Source organism: Petromyzon marinus, chromosome 55 (assembly GCF_048934315.1).
Source record: "Petromyzon marinus isolate PM22_M1 ecotype Great Lakes invasive population chromosome 55, UKy_Petmar_22M1.pri1.0, whole genome shotgun sequence".
NCBI classification, from domain to species: domain Eukaryota; kingdom Metazoa; phylum Chordata; class Hyperoartia; order Petromyzontiformes; family Petromyzontidae; genus Petromyzon; species Petromyzon marinus.
In genome coordinates, this window is record NC_133721.1 from 7,867,726 (window position 1) to 7,891,727 (window position 24,002).

At 43.0% G+C, this 24,002-nt stretch overlaps 1 protein-coding gene across 9 annotated transcripts in view; it reads right to left on the bottom strand.

Annotated features, from left to right (window-relative positions):
• The window catches only part of LOC116954442 (sucrase-isomaltase, intestinal-like), a 382,301-nt gene that overhangs the window by 69,470 nt on the left and 288,829 nt on the right, over positions 1-24,002 (bottom strand). For all 9 annotated transcript variants that reach the window (XM_032974950.2, XM_032974949.2, XM_032974952.2 and 6 more), the window contains one exon: positions 22,926-23,042. In XM_032974950.2, the coding sequence (XP_032830841.2) occupies positions 22,926-23,042 (117 nt within the window). The remainder of the gene's footprint in view (positions 1-22,925; positions 23,043-24,002) is intronic.

The following is a 24,002-nucleotide window of genomic DNA, read 5'->3' on the forward strand; positions in this document are numbered from 1 at the left end:
CGAACAGTTTTGGGACCTTTAAGCCCTTGGTTAGATTTTTTTTATTCCTCCGGCCAGCTCTGCCCACGCACACAATTCGGTAAAACAACAACAAAACCCCCTCAATATCTCAAGCCCTGTGCACCGGACGTTAAGATTCCCCAGTCGCGACAACGCTGGGGAGGATGGCGTTGTCATCATTGCACTGTTCTTGACGGCAGTCCCGGATTATCGTAGTAGCACAAGTAGCTACATCTGTAGTAGCTACTACATATGTCGTACATGTGTACGTATGCTATTAATTCCGGTTCAGTGATTCTGCACTTGCTCTATTACTATAGTACTATACCGCATTCGACTTTTATAAACGACTGGGCGTTTAAGGTTAGCGATTTGTCGTATTATCTGGCTGTATAGAAAATGAAAACATACAATTACTTTACTATGCAAGTCAAAAATGTGTGTTTTAATATTAATGTGTTTTTGTTTTTTATTTAGGGGCCCTTTATAACATATTCTACAGGCCCCACACTAGCTGCATCCGGCACTGCTTGCCGGAGGCACCCCACGAGGCAGAGGAATGGTAAATTATATATATTTTCCAGCCAATTTTACGGCTTCAATAAACACAAGAGAAATATATAAAACAGTTACTCAAGGACGATGACTCCTTGTTTATATGCGGGGAGTGATATCATATACATTTGCTAAAAATGCACAGGCAAGCGGTGTGGAATCACTGAAGGCTTTCTATAACAAAATTAAGCTCTTGCAAACTATATTTAATGTGCCCACGTGCATCGCGACTGCGATTATCAGCCATGATCTATCCACTGCTGACTGAAGGCCGCCCCCAAGGCGTCGTTGCCCCTCTAGATTTAAAGATACAACCCTTGCACATGAGCTGCTTTCCTAACTCCATGCCCTCAGATGTCGTCCCCTCGGTCATGTTCCCATATACAGGAAAACCCCTCTGAACGACCACCACCGTTAGCGAGTGATCGCTTAACAAGGGGCCTCCATTTTGCCCAATGTGTAGTGCATAGTAGTGTCGTGTATAGTCGTGTATAGTAGTGTTGTGCATAGTAGTGTCGTGTATAGTGTAGTGTATAGTAGATAGTAGTGTATAGTAGTGTAGTGTATAGTAGTGTAGTGTTTAGTAGTGTAGTGTATAGTGTAGTGTATAGTAGTGTAGTGTTTAGTAGTGTAGTGTATAGTGTAGTGTATAGTAGTGTAGTTTATAGTAGTGTTGTGTATAGCAGTGTCGTGTATAGTGTGGTGTATAGTAGTGTAGTGTATAGTAGTGCTGTGTATAGTAGTGTCGTGTATAGTGTAGTGTATAGTAGTGTAGTGTTTAGTAGTGTAGTGTATAGTGTAGTGTATAGTAGTGTAGTGTATAGCAGTGTTGTGTATGGTAGTGTCGCGTATAGTGTAGTGTATAGTAGATAGTAGTGTATAGTAGTGTAGTGTTTAGTAGTGTAGTGTATAGTGTAGTGTATAGTAGTGTAGTGTATAGTGTAGTGTATAGTAGTGTCGCGTATAGTGTAGTGTATAGTAGATAGTAGTGTATAGTAGTGTAGTGTTTAGTAGTGTAGTGTATAGTGTAGTGTATAGTAGAATAGAGGAAAACCCCTCTTAACGACCACCCCTGTTAACGACTGATCGCTTAACAAGGGGCCTCCATTTTGCCCAATGTGTAGTGCATAGTAGTGTCGTGTATAGTGTAGTGTATAGCAGTGTAGTGTATAGTAGTGTGGTGTATAGTATATAGTAGTGTAGTGTATAGTAGTGTAGTGTATAGTGTAGTGTATAGTAGTATAGTGTAGTGTATAGTGGTCTAGTGTATAGTAGTGTAGAGTAGAACCCCTCTGAACGACCACCCCTGTTAACGACAGGCTGTTGTAGGTACAGTAAATATTAATTAATGCATTTATTAACCATGTTTCTTTTGATGTATTATGTGTTTATAATGTTGTTAGTATCTTTATGTATTAATTTCCTTTGTTATCCTATTAAAAAGTACGTTTTTTGGCTGAAAAAGGGGTAACTTTCGATGCTATCGGAACAAATTAAGCCTTTAAAGTGTATTCCCTATACTCGCTTAATTACCAAATCACTTAACGTGGAACCAATCACCGTCTTTGAGAGGGGGTCTACTACACAGCACGCGTAAGAATTGCCACACCTGAACATGCCCCCCACTCCACGTGAAGAGTTTTAATAACGATTGGCGTCTGCCCATGTCTTGCTCGCATATGCGAGTGGTTTGTGCAAGATGATCTGTGCCTCTGTGTAAACCGGGCGATTACCCAAGTACAAATATATTCCCTGAACAAATAACCACATGAGCCTATCTAGGGAGTCTGTTTACTATTTTTTTTGCCATAAGCTATTTATCACCTTTTTAATCAAAGCCATAAAGAGTCCTCAGTTGCGCTGAATTATTAACAAGGCGAGAGCTGGCAATGTTCACCTCTGTACGTTTTCCGCAATTACATTGATTCCTTTTCCCTAAAATACGACGAACAATGTGTTTGCTTTCAGTTATGCATTTCGATTTCCTCGTTTGTGTCGCAGCCGTTGGCAGCAAAGATCTGCCAACACAATCTTGGTATGACGATATTACAATGAATACAACATTTGGCGCCGAACGTGCAGATGATTTGGAAAAAAATATCATTACAATATAGGCAGTACGCTAAAGTAGGTGAGTAGGGTTTTCTCCAGGTCCTCCGGTTTTTCCCTACACATTTAGGATCAACACGCGTTTAAGAGTACTTTGCTGTTATACATTTCCACGCGATAAGCCACTTCTTCATTGAGCTATAATTCATGGCCAGGTGGCTTCTGAAAAAGAGCTATATACACACACACACACAGGCGTCAGGATCGGGATCTAACCCGCGATCTCCTGCACAAGCAGGCGAGGTAGCTGCACATCTCGCTACCACGGCGCTCCAACGTGCCCGACAACTTGCAGTGGTGAGACCCCCTTGAGCGCCGTCTGCAGAGCGAGCAAGCGCAACCGCAGAATCCGACGCAGCTCCATTAGCATCCATCCGCATCAACGTGAGTAAAAGGAATTCCACTGCCAATGACGTTGGTGACCGGGTGCGCGAAACACACTCTCACGGTCACTCGCCCACACAATTCTATGATTTGTGGGGATAAAGGGCATGGCTAAGTTATGAATGCAGCAGGGGCCTCGTTTTTACGTCGTTTCAGTTTTGAATGGTTTTAAGATGATCGGGTTGAGATAACGCTTTGGACGGATTTGTTCGTTACTCGATGACACATGCGACCCCGGTTGGATAATTTCTCTCTGACTTGGCTATCCCTAATAACGTTTGCGTTCCAGAAAGAATGGCATGATTTTCGTTGTTTGTTGTTGTTGTTATTGCAGATGCATGCTTGTTTTCACTGCGACATCCATTGTTTTACGCCATTAATAAAATATATAAAAAAACATGCAAGCGCAACAAATAAATTGGAAGCAAAATCACGTGCAGGATAAAGCACCCAATTATCATGAACAAGAGCTGCAGATTTAGTTTTCGTAACCAAAGGCTATAATATACATCACAGCTACAAACAGAGAGATTATTTTAAGGCCCCCCCACACACACACACACCGCTGATAAATGCATTAGACATGCAACAATTCGCCCCTTCGCAATGTCATGAATCACCACAATTCTGGGTCGCAATTCGATTCCATAATCGATATTTTAGCTGTCCCATGTGTTTTCGCGTCTCACTGTGTTTTGTACGGAAGGACATCCGACGCTTTGCTCAACGTGCTGGAAGCTGCGGTGGCTAGATGTTAACTCCCTCGTCTGATATGCAGGAGGTCTTGGGTTTGATCCCGACCCTGACGCCTGTACAATTGGAGTTTGCATGTTTTCTCTCCCCGTGGCCGTGTGCATTTTTTTTCGGGTCATCTTTGTTTTCCCTCCACATTAATTATCAACGTGCGTTTAGAGCCTACGGCTGCTATAGATTTCCACACGATAAGCCGCTTCGTTGAGGTATCATTTTTGGGCAGGTTGCTTCTGAAAAACAGCTATGTAGCTCAGTGGGCCTTACTTGGTCAAGTATAAATATATTTTTTATCGTGCATGATGTCTGACGTTTCTCCACGCTCACTCCACACGCTGGGAACCACTTCAGGAAATTAATTAAGGAATTTCACGTGGAGTAAAAACCTCGGACACCATGCCAAACAACACGTTAGTACGAGCTGACCACACATTGGAGAGGCATACAACACATCCGCGAAAAACTACGCAATTATATAACAACAACAAAATATCCCAGTGGCGGAAGTAAAACTTCGGTTGGAAATACGGTTAGGGTCAATATACAAAATGACAATGAACATACAGGAATAAAAGGAAAATAATGAATACTCACACTCATGATTCAACGTATGTTTCATGAGTGTGTAGTGTCTTCACAAATGACTCACACCGATACGTGGTAACAAGTCACCTGCTTACACTTTAGTACTCCTGTTCACGCGCCAGTTGTAGGCACTCCTATATCTATCTTTACTGTTACATACAGTGAGGGAAAAAAGTATTTGATCCCCTGCTGATTTTGTACGTTTGTTCACTCACAAAGAAATGATCGGTCTATTATTGTAATGGTAGGTTTATTTGAACAGTGAGAGACAGAATGACAACAAATAAATCCGGAAAAAAACGCATGTCAAAAATTTTATAAATTGATTTGCATTTTTATGAGGGAAATAAGTATTTGACTCCCTCTCAATCAAAACGATTTCTGGCTCTCAGGTGTCTTTTATACAGGTAACAAGCTGAGATTAGGAGCACTCCCTTTAAGAGTGTGCTCCTAATCTCAGCTCGGTACCTGTATAAAAGACACCCGTCCACAGAAGCAATCAATCAGATTCCAAACTCTATACCATGGCCAAGACCAAAGAGCTCTCCAAGGATGTCAGGGACAAGATTGTAGACCTACACAATGCTGGAATGGGCTACAAGACCATTGCCAAGCAGCTTGGTGAAGAAACACAAAATAACTGTCAATCTCCCTCGGCCTAGGGCTCCATGCAAGATCTCACCTCGTGGAGTTGCAATGATCATGATAACGGTGAGGAATCAGCCCAGAACTACACGGAAGGATCTTGTCAATGATCTCAAGGCAGCTGGGACCATAGTCACCAAGAAAACAATTGGTAACACACTAGGCCGTGAAGGACTGAAATCCTGCAGCGCCCATAAGATCCGCCTGCTCAAGAAAGCACATATACATGCCCGTCTGAAGTTTACCAATGAACATCTGAATGATTCAGAGGACAACTGGGTGAAAATGTTGTGGTCAGATGAGACCAAAATGGAGCTCTTTGGCATCAACTCAACTCGCCGTGTTTGGAGGAGGAGGAGGAATGCTGCCTACGACCCCAAGAACACCATCCCCACCGTCAAAGTTGGAGGTGGAAACATGCTTTGGGGGTGTTTTTCTGCTAAGGGGACAGGACAACATCACCGCATCAAAGGGACGATGGACGGGGCCATGTACCGTCAAATCTTGGGTGAGAACCTCCTTCCTCAGCCAGGGCACTGAAAATGGGTCGTGGATGGGTATTCCAGCATGACAATGACCCAAAACACACGGCCAAGGCAATAAAGGAGTGGCTCAAGAAGAAGCACATTAAGGTCCTGGAGTGGCCAAGCCAGTCTCCAGACCTTAATCCCATAGAAAATCTGTGGAGGGAGCTGAAGGTTCGAGTTGCCAAACGTCAGCCTTGAAACCTTAATGACTTGGAGAAGATTTGCAAAGAGGAGTGGGACAAAATCCCTCCTGAGATGTGTGCAAACCTGGCGGCCAACTACAAGAAACGTCTGACCTCTGTGATTTCCAACAAGGTTTTCGCCACCAAGCACTAAGTCATGTTTTGCAGAGGGGTCAAATACTTATTTCCCTCATTAAAATGCAAATCAATTCATAACATTTTTGACATGCGTTTATCTGGATTTTGTTATTGTTGTTCTGTCTCTCACTGTTCAAATAAACCTACCATTAAAATTATAGACTGCTAATTTCTTTGTCATTGGGCAAACGTACAAAATCAGCAGGGGATCAAAAACTTTTTTCCCTCACTGTATCATGGCAAGGTAATATGCACTAACGGCAAAGTTATAATTTATGCACCTTGCTAGTCCATTCTGCCTTCACTCACCTCTCTACTTAATGTTTTCCCCATCCACCTATTGTAATTGCCAGAAGTACTGTATATATAAACAGACGTAAGAATGATAATAATACAACTCTGTTTGGCCAAAGTATACATACTCTATATTGTGCTTTACAGTTTCATCCCTCCAACGAGTAACTCTACCTGAAGCCTCCTCTGTTAAAGTTGTCGTTAAGAATTTATTTTAGTTCATCAACAATAGTTTTCATAATAACTATTTCGTCAGTGAGTCTGAGACGGTTAATATATTCGCCATTCATATTCATGCCTTTACCCAATTTCCCTAAATGATCTTCCAGCGTTGCTGTAAACTGCCTTGGCGAGAGCTTGCTCCACGTGATTTATATTGTTACTTTCTTTAGGCAATATAAGTGGAACTGTTTCAGATTTATAAATGGTTTTGATAATTTCTATATTTTTATAAATGACTTTGATTTGTGAGTGCTCGGTTGACGTAACAGTTTCCACCGAATGAACACCTTTTCATAGTCTGCAAAATCCAGGCATTAATAGTATGCGATATCCATTTGCCATCTATAGGATGTGATTGCTAGTACTGTATGTGTAGTGATATCGCTGGATGTCACCATGCTGTGGGTGCAGTACCGGCACGAGAGGGGCAAGGCGTGTGCTGAATAATAGCGTTGGATGTCACCACGCTTTAAGTGCAGTGCCGACACTACAGGACAGGGTATGTGGGTGCCGACCGAAGGATGAGGTTGTGTGAGGCCATGGCACTCTGGTTGACCCGGGAGGACACGTGACCGGTAAAGTTGACAGAGGGCCCCAAGAGGGGGCTAGGGGGGGTCACGTGATTGGGACCCAGATCCTTCCCGAGGATTCTGGAAGGTGGACGTGGCCAAGGGCGGAACCGGCCATGCCGCAGAGAATATAAGCCGGGTCCTGAGAGGGATCAGGGTTGTTGTTCATCCTGGAAGAAACCCTTTGTCTTCGATCTCTGTTCAACGAGTCTCCAACACGTGGACTCGGGCCGAAGTCGTTGGTCCCGGTCCGTAGTAGCAGTTACGTAGTAACTAGTGTAGTTAGCCTGGTGGTCACCACCAAGCTAACTACACCAGTTACGTTGTGACTAGTGTAGTTAGCCTGGTGGTCACCACCAGGCTAACTACACCAGTTACGTTGTGACTAGTGTAGTTAGCCTGGTGGTCACCACCTGGCTAACTACACCAGTTACGTTGTGACTATTGTAGTTAGCCTGGTGGTCACCACCTGGCTAATTACACCAGTCACGTGGTAACTAGTGTAGTTAGCCTGGTGGTCACCACCTTAGGTTGCTATTCTGTTAAGGGGAAGTTATCCCGTGTGTTGGAACTGAATAAATGTGTTGCCTCCAAAGTCTACGTCTGCGACTCACTTGAACCCATTACATATGTACAATGTGGTCAAAGGTGGAATAAACCTCTCATAAAATCAAAATTTTCCCGTGGTTGGATTGTCTGTTATTTAGATCTCTTTTCGATATCCTTAAACAGTTTCTAGAAATGTGTGATAAGAGGATAATGGGTCAGTAATTCTTCATATCAGGCTCGTGAATAACTCCACTGCTATTCATAAAAATGCTGGTCCCACTTCTTTGGCGATTGCCGCAGATTTTATCCCCAGCCTGGGAGCTTTTCCTCTTTTCATACAATGACGCTAATAAAATATTAATTGTGTCAAAAAAAGCATTAATGCGAAACATCTGTACAGATAAAACCTATGCATACGTACATATACCAGGGATATGCTCTCAATCTTCGGATTAATTACAAACAATCTGAAAATAGGGCCGAATATAAAATTTCAGATGATTCGACATTTATTTTTGGTTTCAGATTGATCTGAAAGTATGAAGGCACAGGCAATGACAACACACATGCTAAAAGTAACATTAAGTGAAGTCATTCTGTTGGCACAAAGGGCACAGGCAATGACAACACTCATGCTAAAAGTAACATTAAGTGAAGTCATTCTGATTTAAAGCTTTCGTGACTGCAGTGATTCATATTCTTGGTTCTTTCGGTAAAGTCACGTTGAAGGGAAACAATAAAATAATAAAATACATATAACGTGACTTTACCGAAAGAACCAAGAATATGAAGTCATTCTGTTGGCACAAAGGACGCCTTACAGTATCACAGAGTGTAAATGATCCGAATCTCTGAAATTGTCTTTATGATTCGTAATATATACAGAGAGTGAGAAAAAAAAACTTGATACTTTGTCAGCAGTAAAGTAATCGTCATTATTTTATTAATATCCAGTCTTACGTCTCGCCATTCAAATATATGATAATCTGAATCGTTATTCAAACTAGAGGAATCCGATGAGGTATAAAGCTCTTTTTTCACAGATGTCCAGGATGGGCGGCTCAGCAAGTTACAACACCAAACAATACCCACAACATGATAGGAATGCAAAATAGAGAAAATGGTAAGCAAGTCACTAAATATAAATACATCTACGTATAAGTCCGATTTATCAAGCTTGGGAAAGGCAGAAAAAACTAAAACAAACCAGTTCCAGACCACACCAAGATAACACCACATAGTTGTCTCTCAATACAGTGGCACATTAACATTGAATTCTCTAAACACATGTAGGGATCAAAGTTACAATTAACTTTTGCAAATATATAGCCACAGTGGCACTTAAAAAAAAAGTATTGCGCAAGACCCTGATGGCGGCAAGGGGCCGTCCATAAATGACGTCACGCGATTTTGGACGATTTTTGACCCCCCCCCCTCGTCACACGGCGTCACAAAAAGTCATACCCCCCTCAAATATGACGTCACAAAGCTCTGCCCCCCCCCCCAAAAAAAACATGCTTCATATCGCTTTAAACTATTGTCATTGTAGTGAATATTTAATGTGGCGCTGCACTCTGATGTTGTGGGAAAAAAAAACATTTATTAAAAAGTCTATTTAATTAAGTAGAACGTGTTGTCTATATTTATTTAAAGTTGCGCATTTTGATGTGACGTCACATTTCTCAACCCCCCTCGTCACACATCGTCACAAATGTCTGACCCCCCCCCCCAACCCCCTAGGTGCGTGACGTCATTTATGGACGGCCCCCAAGTAAGTGGTAAGATGCAATTTAGAGTCGCGGTATTTGACTGGTCGCTGCCTACGACAACGAACACGCCCGTGAACAACAGCAACAGTAGACGGAGTGACAGGGCACCAAAACACGTCGAGTGTCGCGCTGTATCTCAATACACTGGCAACAGAGCAAAGGCCGATATATTAATCAAGCTGCTGGGGCATTTTGACAAGCAAACAAGCCCCTCCCTCCCCCCGCCCCACATCTGATGTTACAGTTGTGTAAAAAAAAAAACAGCACTCGCGCTTTTGAACTTGTCTCTACGATTGGTCTGAAGACGCTCGTGAACTCCTCCGGGATTCATGAGAGATTTAACAAGCGAGACGACGCCAAAGTTTCCGCCGAATCTTCTCCGGCAATTATCTCATTTTTTTTGTTGCTTTCTCTCTCACTCTCTCTCTCTCCCCCTCTCGCCGTTTCAACGTTAAACGAAAAGAGACTTGTTTTAAGGGTCTGTTCACTGTCTGTTGCATGGTCGAGGTCTTCCATAAAGCGCGCGTTTAATGGCACTGAATTCCAGAGTGCGCTGTGAATTCAACCATTGCCTTCACACCAAACGGCCCTCTTTCGATGAGACACGGAATTTTAAAACTTAATGGTTTCCCAGGGAACTTGTGTTTTCTCCAAGAAGTGTCCAACCAAAAATCTGTAGTTTTCGCTTCATGCATGATGAAATTCACGCGCGGTAAAAATATATATATACACAACCTTGTGTCTTCCGTTTGAAACACTACAGCAATGTGAGCTCAATTATGGACCACTACTGCAATCGTCGGGGTGATAGTACACTGGACTTGCAATGCCAGAGATCGTTGGCTTGTATGTATGTTTGTGTGTTGAACTTCTTTCGCACCGTACGTAGCCAACCCTGCTCATGGGAGGTGCGGGGAAGGACAGCAAGCTAAACACACAAAAATAAGCTCTAAATGATGGATTTGATCTCCCGGTGCAGCGGTTCCCACAATGGAGCGAGTTTCTTAACTTAATCTAACGTCTGTCCACCCATCAGTGTAAAAGGGTTCAACCACAGTAAGCCAATCGTGGGTAAAACATGGGTAATCCCGCCTATTCCTAGTGGAAGAGTAGGCCAAATAACATCTCTAGGAGTCCCTTCCGCCAGCAGTGGTGTGAGTAAGCACTTGCGGGGCCGTACCTCTACCTTTTTAATTGTGTTTACTGTGATCGTAGGTTTCAGCAATAGATAGACAAACCCACACGCTTGTTTTTGGAAGGCCTCACTCAATGTCCTGCTCCATTATAAATCTCCACGACCTTTCACTTCCCAATTCCTTGGTGAGCGAACAGCGGCAACGATGGTAATGAGCACGCCAGAGGCAAAAGCTTAGGGTCCCCAAGCAGCTCAGAGATTTATGAATATGGGTGCGTCAATAATCAGCTCAAGTTCAAATCATAATAAGCATTATAGTACAATTATCATGAGAATGCAATTGAGCTCTCTCAATATTGTCTTCTTATCTCCTCTCGTCTCACAAAATATTTATGTTTACCTACAATTGCTCTTACTTCCTTATATAAGCCGTATTCTCCAGGTTAGAAAGACTCTCTGGAAAGTATGCCAGACTTCAAACAGGCACAAAGTGTCAATAAAGTTATACAAACATGATCGCACACACAAACACCTAGTGGATCATAAGAAGCACCGCTAATTTATCTTCAATATATAAATACATGTCTTACAATCGGCAGAATAAAATATACATCTTCTCTGTATCTCTTCTGCCATCTCAATATGAATTAAAGGGTGGGGAGCAAAATGTTGGGTTTTCTGCTTAGAATCCGCCAATGGGCTAGCACCAACACCACCACTGAGATGGAATCTCTTCGCCGCACAATGGGCTCGTAAGACCGTCCAGAAATTAAGGCCATCTACTCCCTGATGTTGAGCTTTTTAAGAGGCCACAGATCAATTGTGCCATTGCAGCGGCATGGATCTGTAGCCTCGCGCCCTACCACCAATCGCGACGTTTGCCGAGATGAGCGTACGCGCAAGTGAATGAAAACACTGCTCACGCCGATGAAGAAGAAGAAGAAGAAGCAGCTGCTGCTTTTTTTTCTGTTGGTAATGCACAGCCCCTTTTTAATTGGATCGTAGGCTGCGACCGACAAGTAACCTAATTGCATGAGTTGCCAATTAATTGACTGGAGTCAAATGGAATGTAAACAGTCGTTTTGGATTGACGGCACGGCGGTGCCCTGAAGGGAGTTCTTCAAAGGGCGCATTGAAGTTTATTGAACACGCAGTTGGCTTTCGCGACCAATATTATCCATTGGGTTAGATCGCATAAATATAAATGTGTCATAAAACCCGCCGCACCCGACGCAACCAATTAGCGGTGGTGAACAAAACATGCCAATTCGTAAGTACAGCAAACTGGTGTGTTGGAGACTAAACTCACGACATTTACAAATGGTGGGTTTGCTCTCCAACACACCGGTGTGCTGTACTAGTAACGTACTCATAACGAATTGGCACGTTTTGTTTTACGTAACAAACCTTACTCATTGGACGTGTCGGGCGGGTGGTGGCGGGTTTAACGACACATCTATATTTATGCGATCTAACGCAAAAAAAAACTCTACTATGGTTAAAGTTTCTTCACATATGTTCTGCAAGCCGGTGTGTGATCTCCATGCACTCGATTCATATTCACGTGTTTCTTTCTTCCCTAAAATTTGTTTAAATGTTGCATTCGGTATCATGGCATGAGGCGAATATTCATTATTATAATAATTAAAAAAGCTTTGCAGCTACCAGTTGTATCACCCTGTCAGAAAATGAATCTGGAAGATGATGTCTCGTAAACTATTTTTGAAGTATAGAGGAATTTCTATCGCACGAGGTTTCAGGCACTTCGCACGATAAATCACTTGACAAAGACAATGTGAAAATACTCACAGAATAATAAAAGAAGTACAGTAAAGAAGGAAAACTTTGTAAACCAGTAATAATCACCATGAGACGCCAGAATAAAATCAGAATGCTAAATAATAATAAAAGAGCCTTGACCTATTTATCAAACGACCAGACATCTGTGAAAAACAGCTTCGTAGCTCATCGGATTCCTCCAGTATAAATAAATATTCTGATTCTGAACAAGGAACATACAACATATTCATACTGTGACAGCAGGCTAATTCATGGGCCCCGGGGGGAGGGGGGCAATGCCCCACCCAAACTGGGCTTCTTTATTAATTTCTTTTCAGTATTTTACAATACATATTAAAAATCTACTAATTAATTTTAATTTTATGCACGCTCGATTCCTAATGTGAGGGACAAAGAAAACCCATGCCCCCCCCCCCAAATATAGAAGTCAAACTCCTGTCTGTGGGTTAATTTCATTTCAAATGAGCAAAACAAATGTATGGTGGGTTTGTGTGTGTGTGTATGTATATCCTTGTCTGTTTGCATGTTCGTACAATAGTCACCCGATATCTGTATGATATTTATTTAACCCGATTTTAATTATACTATGATCAGTCTAATCATAATCTACCCGCCATCTTGTGTGACGGGGAATTTATTATTTGTTTAACAAAATAAAGTGGAACAACTTGTAGAGTTGATGGAAACCAGAATGAGACCACAAACTTGCACTTCTATCGCACTATGCAAAGCCAGCCGCGCTAATCTGAGGTGCGGGGGGACAGGACAAACTAAAACAGAAAAAGCAGTTCTAGAGAAGTGAGTTTTGAATCTAGATGATTTGAAAGTGCATAGTTCGGGAGGATCCCTAACATGGAAGGGAAGATCATTACAGACGTCCGCAGAAGCGCATCTGAAAGTGCGCGATGTGGAGACTGCCTCTACACTTTGGTTCTTTCGGTCAAGTCACAGCGGCTTTTGGCGAGCTATCGAACAAAGGCAGTCTCAATCTTGATTTGAAGCTTTCGTGACTGCAGGAATCCATACTCTTTGGTTCTTTCGGTAAAGTCACGTAGTTATAAAATAATTTATACCTGCAGTCACGAAAGCTTCAAATCAAGATTGAGACTGCCTTTATTCGATAGGTCGCCAAAAGCCGCTGTGAGGATGACCGGAGATTGTGTGATGGTTTATGCCCCTTGACGAGATCAGAAAGGTATTGTGGTTCATTTCTGGTAAGCACTTTGTGCGTAATGAGTGCGATCTTATAATATATTCGTTCGGCAACCAAAAGCCAATGTAGCTTGGCGAGCACTGGACGGACGCGGTCGGATCTTGCAGTACCCGTCACGACACGTGCCAAAGAGTTTTGTACACGCTGCAGCTTGGTAATATTTTTTTGCCAGATGTCTCGTAGAGTAGTGAGTTGCAGAAATCTGAATTTGAATCCGTCACCCTGGATTCAACCCAGCATATCAGTGGTGATGGCTCAGTGCCTCTAACTCCTGGGCCACAAGGCTATTTCTAGGCTGACATTTTACCAAATGCAGAGACAATCACAAGCAATTGCTTCCTTCCACTGGACTTTTCTTTCTTTCTCCCCCGAATGAAAATATTTTACGGACCGAAGGAAATCTGGATTATGTTACCACAGTGGCAGCAGCTGAAAAGGTAAAAAAAAACAATCCCCAATCAAACGCTGGATGTCGGTGAGCCATACGTGCTGGATTGAAAGGAAAAAAGCATGCTGGAGACTTTTACAACAAATTTAAACGCCACAACATCTTCTTTTAACCCGCTTGTCCATGACCTCCCAAGCAGATGAGTGGAACACATTGCATGTGACATCAGTGCACCTAAAAGCAACGGTCGGCGGCACCAGAGGATGCTCCGGGATATATTGTTGTTGCGCTGCACTTGTATGCCCTCGTTCCTCCGCTAATTATTGCCTTTGACAAAATGTCCTCTGGACGTATGGTGCTGCGCTGCGCTTATAGTTGCGTTGTGACATATGGTCATAGCGCCCCAACTTCCCATGCGCCAAGGCGGGATGCCTTGTATGTATGCAGGTATGTTGAACTTCTTTTGCACCACACTTAGCCCACCGTGCTAATCGGAGGTGCGGGGGTAGGACAACAAACTAAATACAAAAAAGCAGTTCTAAAGAAATGAGTTTTCAACCTAGATGATTTAACAGTGCATAGCTCCAGTGGCTTCCTAATATTGGAAGGAGGAGCATTCCAGACGGCCGCAGAAGCACAGCTGAAAGTGCGCGATGCGGTGACCATCTTCTCTTGATGGCTCGCCAAAAGCCGCCGTGAGGATGACCGGAGGCCGCCCGATGGCTTATGCACCTTGACGAGATCATCAAGGTATTCTGATTAATTTGTGGTCAGCACTTTGTGTGCAATGAGTGCAGCCTTACAATGTGTTCGTTCAGCAACCGGCAAGCCAATGCAGCCTTAATCCATGTCGTACTGTCCAACATGTACTCCTGCAAAATACGACTGCGAGTGTTTTCGTGGTTGTGCTGTACGGCTCTCTGATGCGTTTTTGGGTCGCAGCACGTGATGTCCGGCACGATGTCTGACGTTTCGCTCCACATGCTGGGAGATTCTTCAGGAACTGTTCCACATGCGGTACAACCCGAAAACACATCAGTTGGCTGGAACTACAAACCCCTACATTATAGCATGAAAAATTATATCATGAAATATTGGTCGTGAAAGTCATAAAGAATTAACATGTTTTGGTTAATGCACATGAGCGCAGTGCAAGGGTCAATAGGCTTGTCGCTATTATTGAGAGAAAACGTTAATTTGAGTATCTTTCCCGTCAGCCAAGATTACAGGATCACGCAGGATATAAACATCAATGAGGGTGAAAATTCTTAATAAATATTCCACTAATGAATAGTTGTAATTATTGAAAGCCATTTTAACCCAGTTTTGCTTGTACGGACCCCATAGAGACGTCATCCAGCAGTGCATTGATGAAGGTCTGTGAATAAAATACTATGGTAATAGTAAACGCTCAAAAATACGAGTTATTTTAGCCCGAGCGAAAATGAACTCAACCGACGGACGTAACTGACGTCGACTCTCGGACATCAGCAGCCCGATAAAGAGTTAAACGGGTCGACTGTGGCGGGAGCCTAGGAGGCCAGAGTTGAATTCCCCAGACGACCAAAACATTCCATGGAAGCTGCAGGGGACGGGGAGAGACGACGCTAATTTGTTACCAAAAAGGGGGCCCTCGCAGATCACTCAAAAGTGAGGTCCTCATTGGGCAATTAAGGCGATGGAACCGAATCATGCGGATCCTTTGGCCCTCATTCCACCTCGCTTTAGTGGAACGGCAGCTGTTTTTTGGTGGAAAATTGGCCCTATTTCACGATTTATAATTCGCCAAGGGGGCGATTTTGCGATTTCAGGAGCCGCTTGCGCCGTCCCCCGTACCCCAATTTTGCACTGCTCCAAAGTGAGCGGGGTGGGGGGGTTAGTGTGGAGTTAGGGAGGAGCCTTGCCATGGTGGGAACTTTGAGTGACGACCTGGAATCGTGCACGTGAAGCCCGGTGGGAGAGCGTGGAGGCTCATTCTGCCCCGATTCATTTTGCAGTGTAAATCCAGATCCCCCCCCCACTGCTGGTCACTGTGGGTTGGTGAAGGGTTGTGGAGGCCAAACACTGGTTCATATATCACTCACCGCCGATTTTAGCAGCAGGCCAGGCATCGTATTTGGGTCACCAGATGCATAATGCAATTCGCTCACCACTACACCACCATTCTACCGCACATGCAACACATACCTCTGATTAGCACGTTTGGTTACGTACATTGTGAAAGAAGTTCAACATACATACGTATATGATATTTGCTATATACAGTATTTCCTCGTTTTTCACGAACTTGTTATCCGCGATTTTTGTCACCGCATCTGGAACTCTACACGACTGCATCGAGAGAGAAAGAGAAAGAAAGCGATGAGATTAAGGGATGAGAGATAAAGTGATGAGAAATAAAAGTGACGAGAGAGAATGTGACGTGAGAAAGTGAAGAGGTAAAATTATGAGATGAAGGTAAGTTGTTTTATAAACCATTGTTTAATGCTTTAATATTATTTTGTATCTACTTTATGTTTATTATCACAACATTATTTTTTATGCATAATTATACTTTTCCTTGTATTTAATACCTTATGCATTTAACATAGCTTTCCGTAGGCCCATATCACTATCCGAAACATTATCAATTCACGAGCCTCCTCCAGAACGTATGCTGTACGTGTGTATGTTGAATTTATTTCGCACCGTACATTAGTCAACCGTACTAATCGGAGGTGCGGGGATATCCCTCGCGAATAACGAGGGAACGCTGTGTAGCACAGCATTGCATCGCACATGACCGTACCCCATACTCGCACTGACGAGGATTACTGCAAACGTGATTATGACAAGACGTGTGCACGGTCAATTTTTTTTCTTGACAATGAAAACATATTGATATTGCGCGTAGCCACAAGCAGGTCGGAGAGAGCGGTATTGACGTCGTTGTCTCCTGCCATCTGATTCGCGGTAAAATCGCCCAGACAACATCCTCGAACTCTCCACTGCGATGAGCCAAATGAAGGCAATTACTCAAATGCTCAAAAACTCAATTATCCTAACGCACTCACGGCGGGGAGGACATTTCACAGAGCAGTGAGATCCGTTTCTCTTTATGAAATGTATTTTTCACTGCACGGCATAGAATCGTGGATTTTTTTTGTAGAGACAATGTGCATGAGAGATGCTGTTGTATTTTTTTTTCCACGAGGGGGTTGTTTATTTGGCGGGCTTATAGCTGCTTGATTCTGCCGCAACGGTGTAACGGTTTGCACACTGCATTCGCAAATCCAGGGGTCACTGGTTTGATTTGACCTCCTGCTTTCAGTAGTTGAAACAACGGTGCGTGTTTCTTTCAAACTCCACCACCCCCCCCCCCTCTCCCACCGAGCATCTCTGTCCACCCAGCAGTGTCAATGTTTTCATCGATTGGCAGGTTGCGTGTGGAGGGGCAATGTGTGGCTACTCCCATCTCTTCCAATATGTCCGCCCAAATGTGGAAGAGGCCAAGTCATTACTAGAGGCGTTCTCTGAAGTTCCGTCCAAGGGTGGCTCTTCTGACAGCAGTGGCATGAGCAATTGTTACGTTGCATTGTTACTAAACTAAGACTCTTTTTTTAATTCACCAGGTAAGGCCCACTGAGCTATATAGCTCTTTTTCAGAAGTGACCTGATCATGAATGACAGCCCAGTGAAGTGGCTTATCACGTGGAAATGTATAGCAGCCAAATACTCTAAACGCACGTTGATTCTAAATGTGGAGGGAAACACCGGATGACTCGAAGAGAAATTAACGCGACCATGGGGAAAAGATGAAACTCCAAATATACAGGCGTCAGGGTCGGGATTGAACCCACGACCTCGTGTATACCAGGCAAGGTAGTTAACATCTCGCCCCCCTCAGCACCTCTTTTATTTGCACATGCATGTAAGCTGTAGCAGAGAGCTTGACTCACTATTGACATATCTGGGTTGGCTCAAATCATTCCCACTCTTGCATCAATAAGTGTAATTTACTGGGAAGTCAACAGCGGATGCCTTATCGTGTAACTGCTTACCATGGGATTGTGGAATTTCCACCAATGACCCAGGGCGTTTGTTTCAACTGCCTTGCCAAGCGATCGAACCATCAGCAGCTAGATTGCGCAGTTGATTGTGCTAATCATTACATTATGGCAGAATTTCTTTAATATACATGTTCATTTAATAAATATCCTTATTTTCCAGAAAATCTAGAAAAAAGCCCCACATGTTACATGGCAATAAACTACATTTATTTATTCGCTCAATCATTTTTGTTACGAATTTTTTTTGTTTCGTGAAGATAACATTAAATTCTGGCAACCAGAACACGGGTTCATAAATGAGATTTCGTTTTTTTTTAAAGAAAGCCTCAGGAGGAGTTGTCTTTATCGCGCAGAGAAAGCATCACCTCTGCAAACGGTTATATATCTTTTAAAATCTTTTCAGAGCAGTGCTCATTTCCAAGACAGCGTTGCCTGTCAATCAACACACTGAACTCGTTTCTGACAAGTAAAATACCGTGTTACTTCCATTGGCAAGCTAAATAAAATTTCGTTGGTTTTTAAACAAAGTGTGCTCTCTTTAAACGGTGTATTTCCGCCCCCCCCCCCCTTTGCCTATTATATTCCGGTTGTGTTTACAGCATCACGAGACAAATAATTCAGTTGAACCTTTGGCTTTCGCGACCAGTATTATTCATAATCAAGGCTTTGTATCCATCGCCCCGTGTCTTGAGAACAGCCGTGGAAGGTGACATTGTAGAACTACTTCCGAAATTACATCCGTAGTCTCCTGCGGCATTTCCATCTGTCTGTGCTATCTGTGCTACAAGGTGGCCTATCCTGGCCAACTTGCCGCCATTCACTTGCCTCGTCTGGTATTCCTGTGCAATTTCCTACCCAATCTCTATCCAGGCTCAAACACACTTGGATTCCAAGATCTGACGAGCTCAGGCACGTTCAGGGGCAGGCATCATCTTCCAAATTGATTGATGTTTCGAAGAGGTTTTCCCCATAGGCACTGGCTGGGCTTTGTAGTAAAACTAATTGAATGAAAATCAGATATTCGTATGCAGTCAGTTGTGCGGGAAGCAGCGGAAATAATATAAATTAATTTCTCAGCTCGCAAAGCACGAGTTTTAAAATTCCTCTGCAAACTCAAAGGGTTTCTCGTTTCAATTGCTGTTAGCAATTTGGTGGGGTTCAATTAAACTAATGCAACAATAAACACAGGCGTGCGCTTTGTTATGAGAGCTCTCTTCCTGGCCGATGAGAAAATAATATAAAGAAATTCAGCATTTTAAGTCCAGAATAAATTGCACATGTGTTGCCACCGCTTACAGAAGACATTATCTTATGGAAATATTGCCTCAGAAGTTATGAATGAAGGATTAAGTTGCAAGTGATAAGACTCAAATTAGGAAACATTTTATGAATACTTCAGCTCATTACAATATTATTTTCTGTAACACTGAATGATTTGCAGTTCTCAGATTGCATTAAGCAGAATCATAAACAAATAATAGAGCACACGGAGTAGATATTTGCTAATCTTTAGCCCCACTCTCCAGCCTTCTTTGTTAATGTATTCAATCATTTCCTTTGGTTCACTACCAGTGGTTATTATTATGACTATGGCTATCATCTTGATAAAATATGTTATTCAATTACAGTAAGAGGAGTCTGCATACTCTTTGGTTCTCTCGGTAAAGTCACGTAGGTATATCCCTGCAGTCACCAATAGCTTCAAATCAGGAGCCTGCATGTCCCGATGTCATGATCTAAATTTGAAAATTTACTTGCAAATTACCTAATTGTGAAAACCACGTGGCAACATCACCCCCTACTCTAGACAAATTACAATCTGCAGTCCAGTGCTTCGTTCATGTTGTGACATACAGGGACAGCTGCCACTGGGTGCCCCCTTGTCCAGACTACAGCAGGGCATTGGAATTGTTGAGATGAGATTTAATGGCGCTATTAAAGGTATTAAAGCAATCTATAAAATGTAAATCGACATCCAAATCTTACCTTTACCTACAACCCACCCATCTAACCATTGCGCTGTATTCAAAAAGGCAGAAGGCAGCACCGCTCACTGCACGTATCACCACGCATACAATGACCACGGGCATTTAGAGCCGCTGAGCACTGCCGCACCACTGGCAATCAGCAAAGCAGAAGTTAGCACTTGCAGTGTGGGGAGGAGGGCGGCGAGAGGTGTGGGAAGGTGTGGGGGGAGATGGGGGATCGAGGGGAAGAAGATATCACATGAAACCCACCCGGGACTCTGGCTTGTCAGAGTGAGAACGTGGATAAGGTTCAGCCAAGCATGTCTGTGAATGTCATTCAGCTGTTTCACACACACCATTATTTCACACAAGCTCAAATCCTCACTGGCCGGCGAAAGATGCCTTGCACAAACATATGGTACCACTGTATAGGCAAGAGGATGCGTGTATGTTTGTAAATGTTGCTCATAAAATTAGTGACGAAAATGTTGTGGACGAAGGGTTTATTTATTTTTTGTTCAACGATGACTATCGGTGGATGAAAGTCTTCCAGCGTGATGGCGGCTTGGACTACCCACCGAAGATCAAAGCATGCCAAGATTAAATTAACAGGTCTGAGTGAAGACGATGAATCAGACAGGTGCATTAGTAATGTTTAACATGTAGGCTTTTGCGACCAATATTATTCATAAGAAAGGTTTCTGGGTTAGATCGTGTAAGTATGTGTCGTAACCTTACACCAACGGATACAGCCAGTAAGGTTTGTCTCGTCAACAAAACGTGCCAATTAGTTACTACTTCAGCCCACCGGTGTGTTGGAGAGTAAATCCACAACATTTCCAATTTTAGTGGATGTTTCATTGGTAATTACATCTGGCATTATTGGAAGATATGCCCAACTAATTGGAACGTTTTTTTACGTGACAAACCTTACTGGCTTGTGTCGGGTGGTGAAGGGTTACGACACATTTGTGCTTACGCGATCGAATCCAAAAACCTTTATAATGCGTTAGTAATGTTCTCATATAACTCAGCGCACTGAGGGAGACCAAACATAGGAATTGACCGTTTAAGTATATGTAAAGATTTACCGCGTTCACTGTTCGGATCCATCACACCAACATTTAATCACGTAGTGTGGACTAAATGTTAAATTGCATTAGTCAGCTTGACTAAAAAAAAAAAATACTCCATGAAATCCACAGACTAAGATTAACATTCGACAGGCTGTCGTAGATGTAAAACTGAGTAAATAAAAAAATACTGATTCATTTCACATGGTTGTGTAGATCACAAAGGGTTTCTGTGAAATACCCACAATGTTATGAGATCCATGCCAGATAGTGTGCGTAGGGGCAGAAATACGATCTCTTTTCAAGCTTAAAGAGCTGGAAGTTTGGTCATTTTACACTTTTTTGGCAGGAACGCTACTTGACAAATGCGATGAACTCCATCCAGTTTCATTTAATCTTTTACATGATTATTTTTTGGTTCTGATGAATAATGCAACCTTGAGAATGTTGTTATCTGAAATTCTGAACAACTTGGCCCGCAAACTGGGCACACTCCTCTGAATTGTCGCACTGACTTTTGTCCTGTTCTGATTTAATATGAAAAGAGTTTCTCATCGATTGTGTCTCTGATACGCTGCATACATAATTCAACAAGTACAATACATCCCACCCCCTTCTTCTTCGTGTAAGTTTTGAATAAAACATCAGACAAATTGAAAGCAACAATATAACTCCTACACAAATAAGGCAAAAATATAACTTTCTCCACGGTCAGAAAATTTACAACATTTACCCAATGCGATCAATGAAATATCATCTCATTGGCAAAATGTCCCAGTCAAACACTGTAATTGTTATTCATCAATTGCCCCTTTGACGGAACGTGATTACTTATATCCTCCCCCACATGCTAATTGGTTGCAGCAGATCAGATAACACACCTTAATTTACCAGCAATAATACGGCTGAATAGAACTTTCTAACATAGCAACTCTTTTTTGTTCTGCTTTTCTGTCTGTCTGTCTAATTGCAGAAAGCTTTAAATAATGACGCTTGTGAATGCGATTCATGTTAACATAGTCACATCGTCGCTTCGTTGCATGGACCTCACACGTACGTACGCATGTATGTTGAACTTCTTTCTCTCTGTACGTGGCCAACCATGTTCATTGGAGGTGTGGGGGAAGGACAACGAACTAAACACAAAAATCAGTTCTAAATGAAAGAGTTTCTAATTTAGATTTAAAAGTGCAGAGCTCCAGTGGCTTCCTAATAACGGAAGAAAGAGCATTCCAGATGGCCACAGAAGCGCATCTGAAAGTGCCGACTGCAGTGGCCGTATTTGTTTGATTGTTCGCCAAAACATTGATTTTATCATCCAGACATCGGGGACATGGCCGAGTGGTTGCAGAGGTTTGTGATTTGAATGTATGTATGTTGAACGAAGCCAACCGTGCTAATCGGGGGTGCGGGAATTGTTTCAAGCGCAGCGACGGTGCATTACAACCGGGAATACTGAACCGGATACCAGTCTCCTGGCTCCCTGTTCTGGCGAACATTCTGCCACCAAATATCCGCAGAGACATCGGGCAACCTGCGAGGATGTTTACACGTTTTCTTGGCAACGACAACCGCCTACTAGTCAACAAAGATCTGTAGGCAAAATGGAGGTCGTTAATTCCGTATGGTTTTAACGTGGAGACACGTTTACCAACAATGCTCCTCAACAATGCACGAGTTTGTATGCAACATTGCTTTTGTTTCCATTGAACGATGCTCAATTGTTTCGATGGAGTGCGCTTGTCACCAATACCTGGTGACCCAGCAGCATGTGTTTAATGATGACACCCAGAATGTTGAAACCAGTTCCAGAGTTTGCTTGCTCGCACAAGTAGCTTGCTGGTTAACATGAGCCGAGAAAAAAAACTGATTAACGAATGTTTTTTTTCCTTTCTTCCATTTATATGTAGAGACACAGAATAATGGTTCTGTTTAGATATATATATTTTTTGCCGAGCATGGGTGACCTGATCCTCACCCCGCCATGAGGGGTAACGCTGCAAGGGGAACGCCAGCGCTTACCTGATACGTCTCCGCATTGTGGTTGCGGCAAAACGGGTAGAAGGCCCCGACCTGCATCCAGCGGCGGCACAGCTCTTCCGAAGGCTCGTCAAAAAACCCACAGATGTCCGCTCCGATCTGCGTTGATGGCACAAGGGGCGTCGGAAGGTGGGTGGCGGGCGGGAAGGAGGGGGTTGTTGGAGTGGGGTGGGGTGCGAGTAGGGGGATGGATCGTTACTAAAATAACATCTTGACTTAAAAGCTTTCGTGACGTGTCGATCGCAACGCAAGCGTTCGTCATCAGGACGAACGCTTGTGTCGCGATCGAAGCGTCGTAGTTTTTGGTTATTTTTTTGTTATTTTCTTTGAACCTATCTACGTGACTTTAGTGAAAGACCCAAAGGATATAAAATAACACCCCCTTGTCACCCGAGCGACTAGCGTGAGTGTTGGGCGGCACGGGGCTTAGGTCACTCTGCCAAGCAATGATGCGATGGGCCAGCGTGTCAGTGCGGATACATTATTCGTGAAACGCTAAGATGGGGCAGCCCTGCGCATGCCACTGCTGGAGGGAAAGGCCTCCAACGGAAGGGCTTCTAACTTGTTTTTTTGGACTGCTCTTCAACACTGGCCACACATTTGGAAAGAGGTGGGGGTACCCACACGTGATCTGCTGATTCACTATGTGGTGGCGCACCCATCTATGCCGCTGGGTAGACAGATATGGGACGATTTAAGAAACTTCTTGTGTCAGCTGCTGAATTGGGAGATCGAACAGGTGACCTCTGGAATACAAATTCAGTTGACGAACCCTGACACCACTGCAGTCTCCTACGTTGACATGTCATGCAAATATTATGCAAATTATTTATTCAAACCGATGTGAGTAAAACACTAGGCAAACATCATATTTATTTATTCTTTTTTAATAAACATTATTCATTCCGTATCAATTATTTCTTTACTCATTAACATTTACTTAAATTTTGATTTAAAGCTTTCCTGACTGCAGTAATTCATATTCTTAGCTCTTTCGGTCAAGTCACGTTGAAGGGAAACAATAAAATAATACAATATATATAAAACAATATTTTGTAA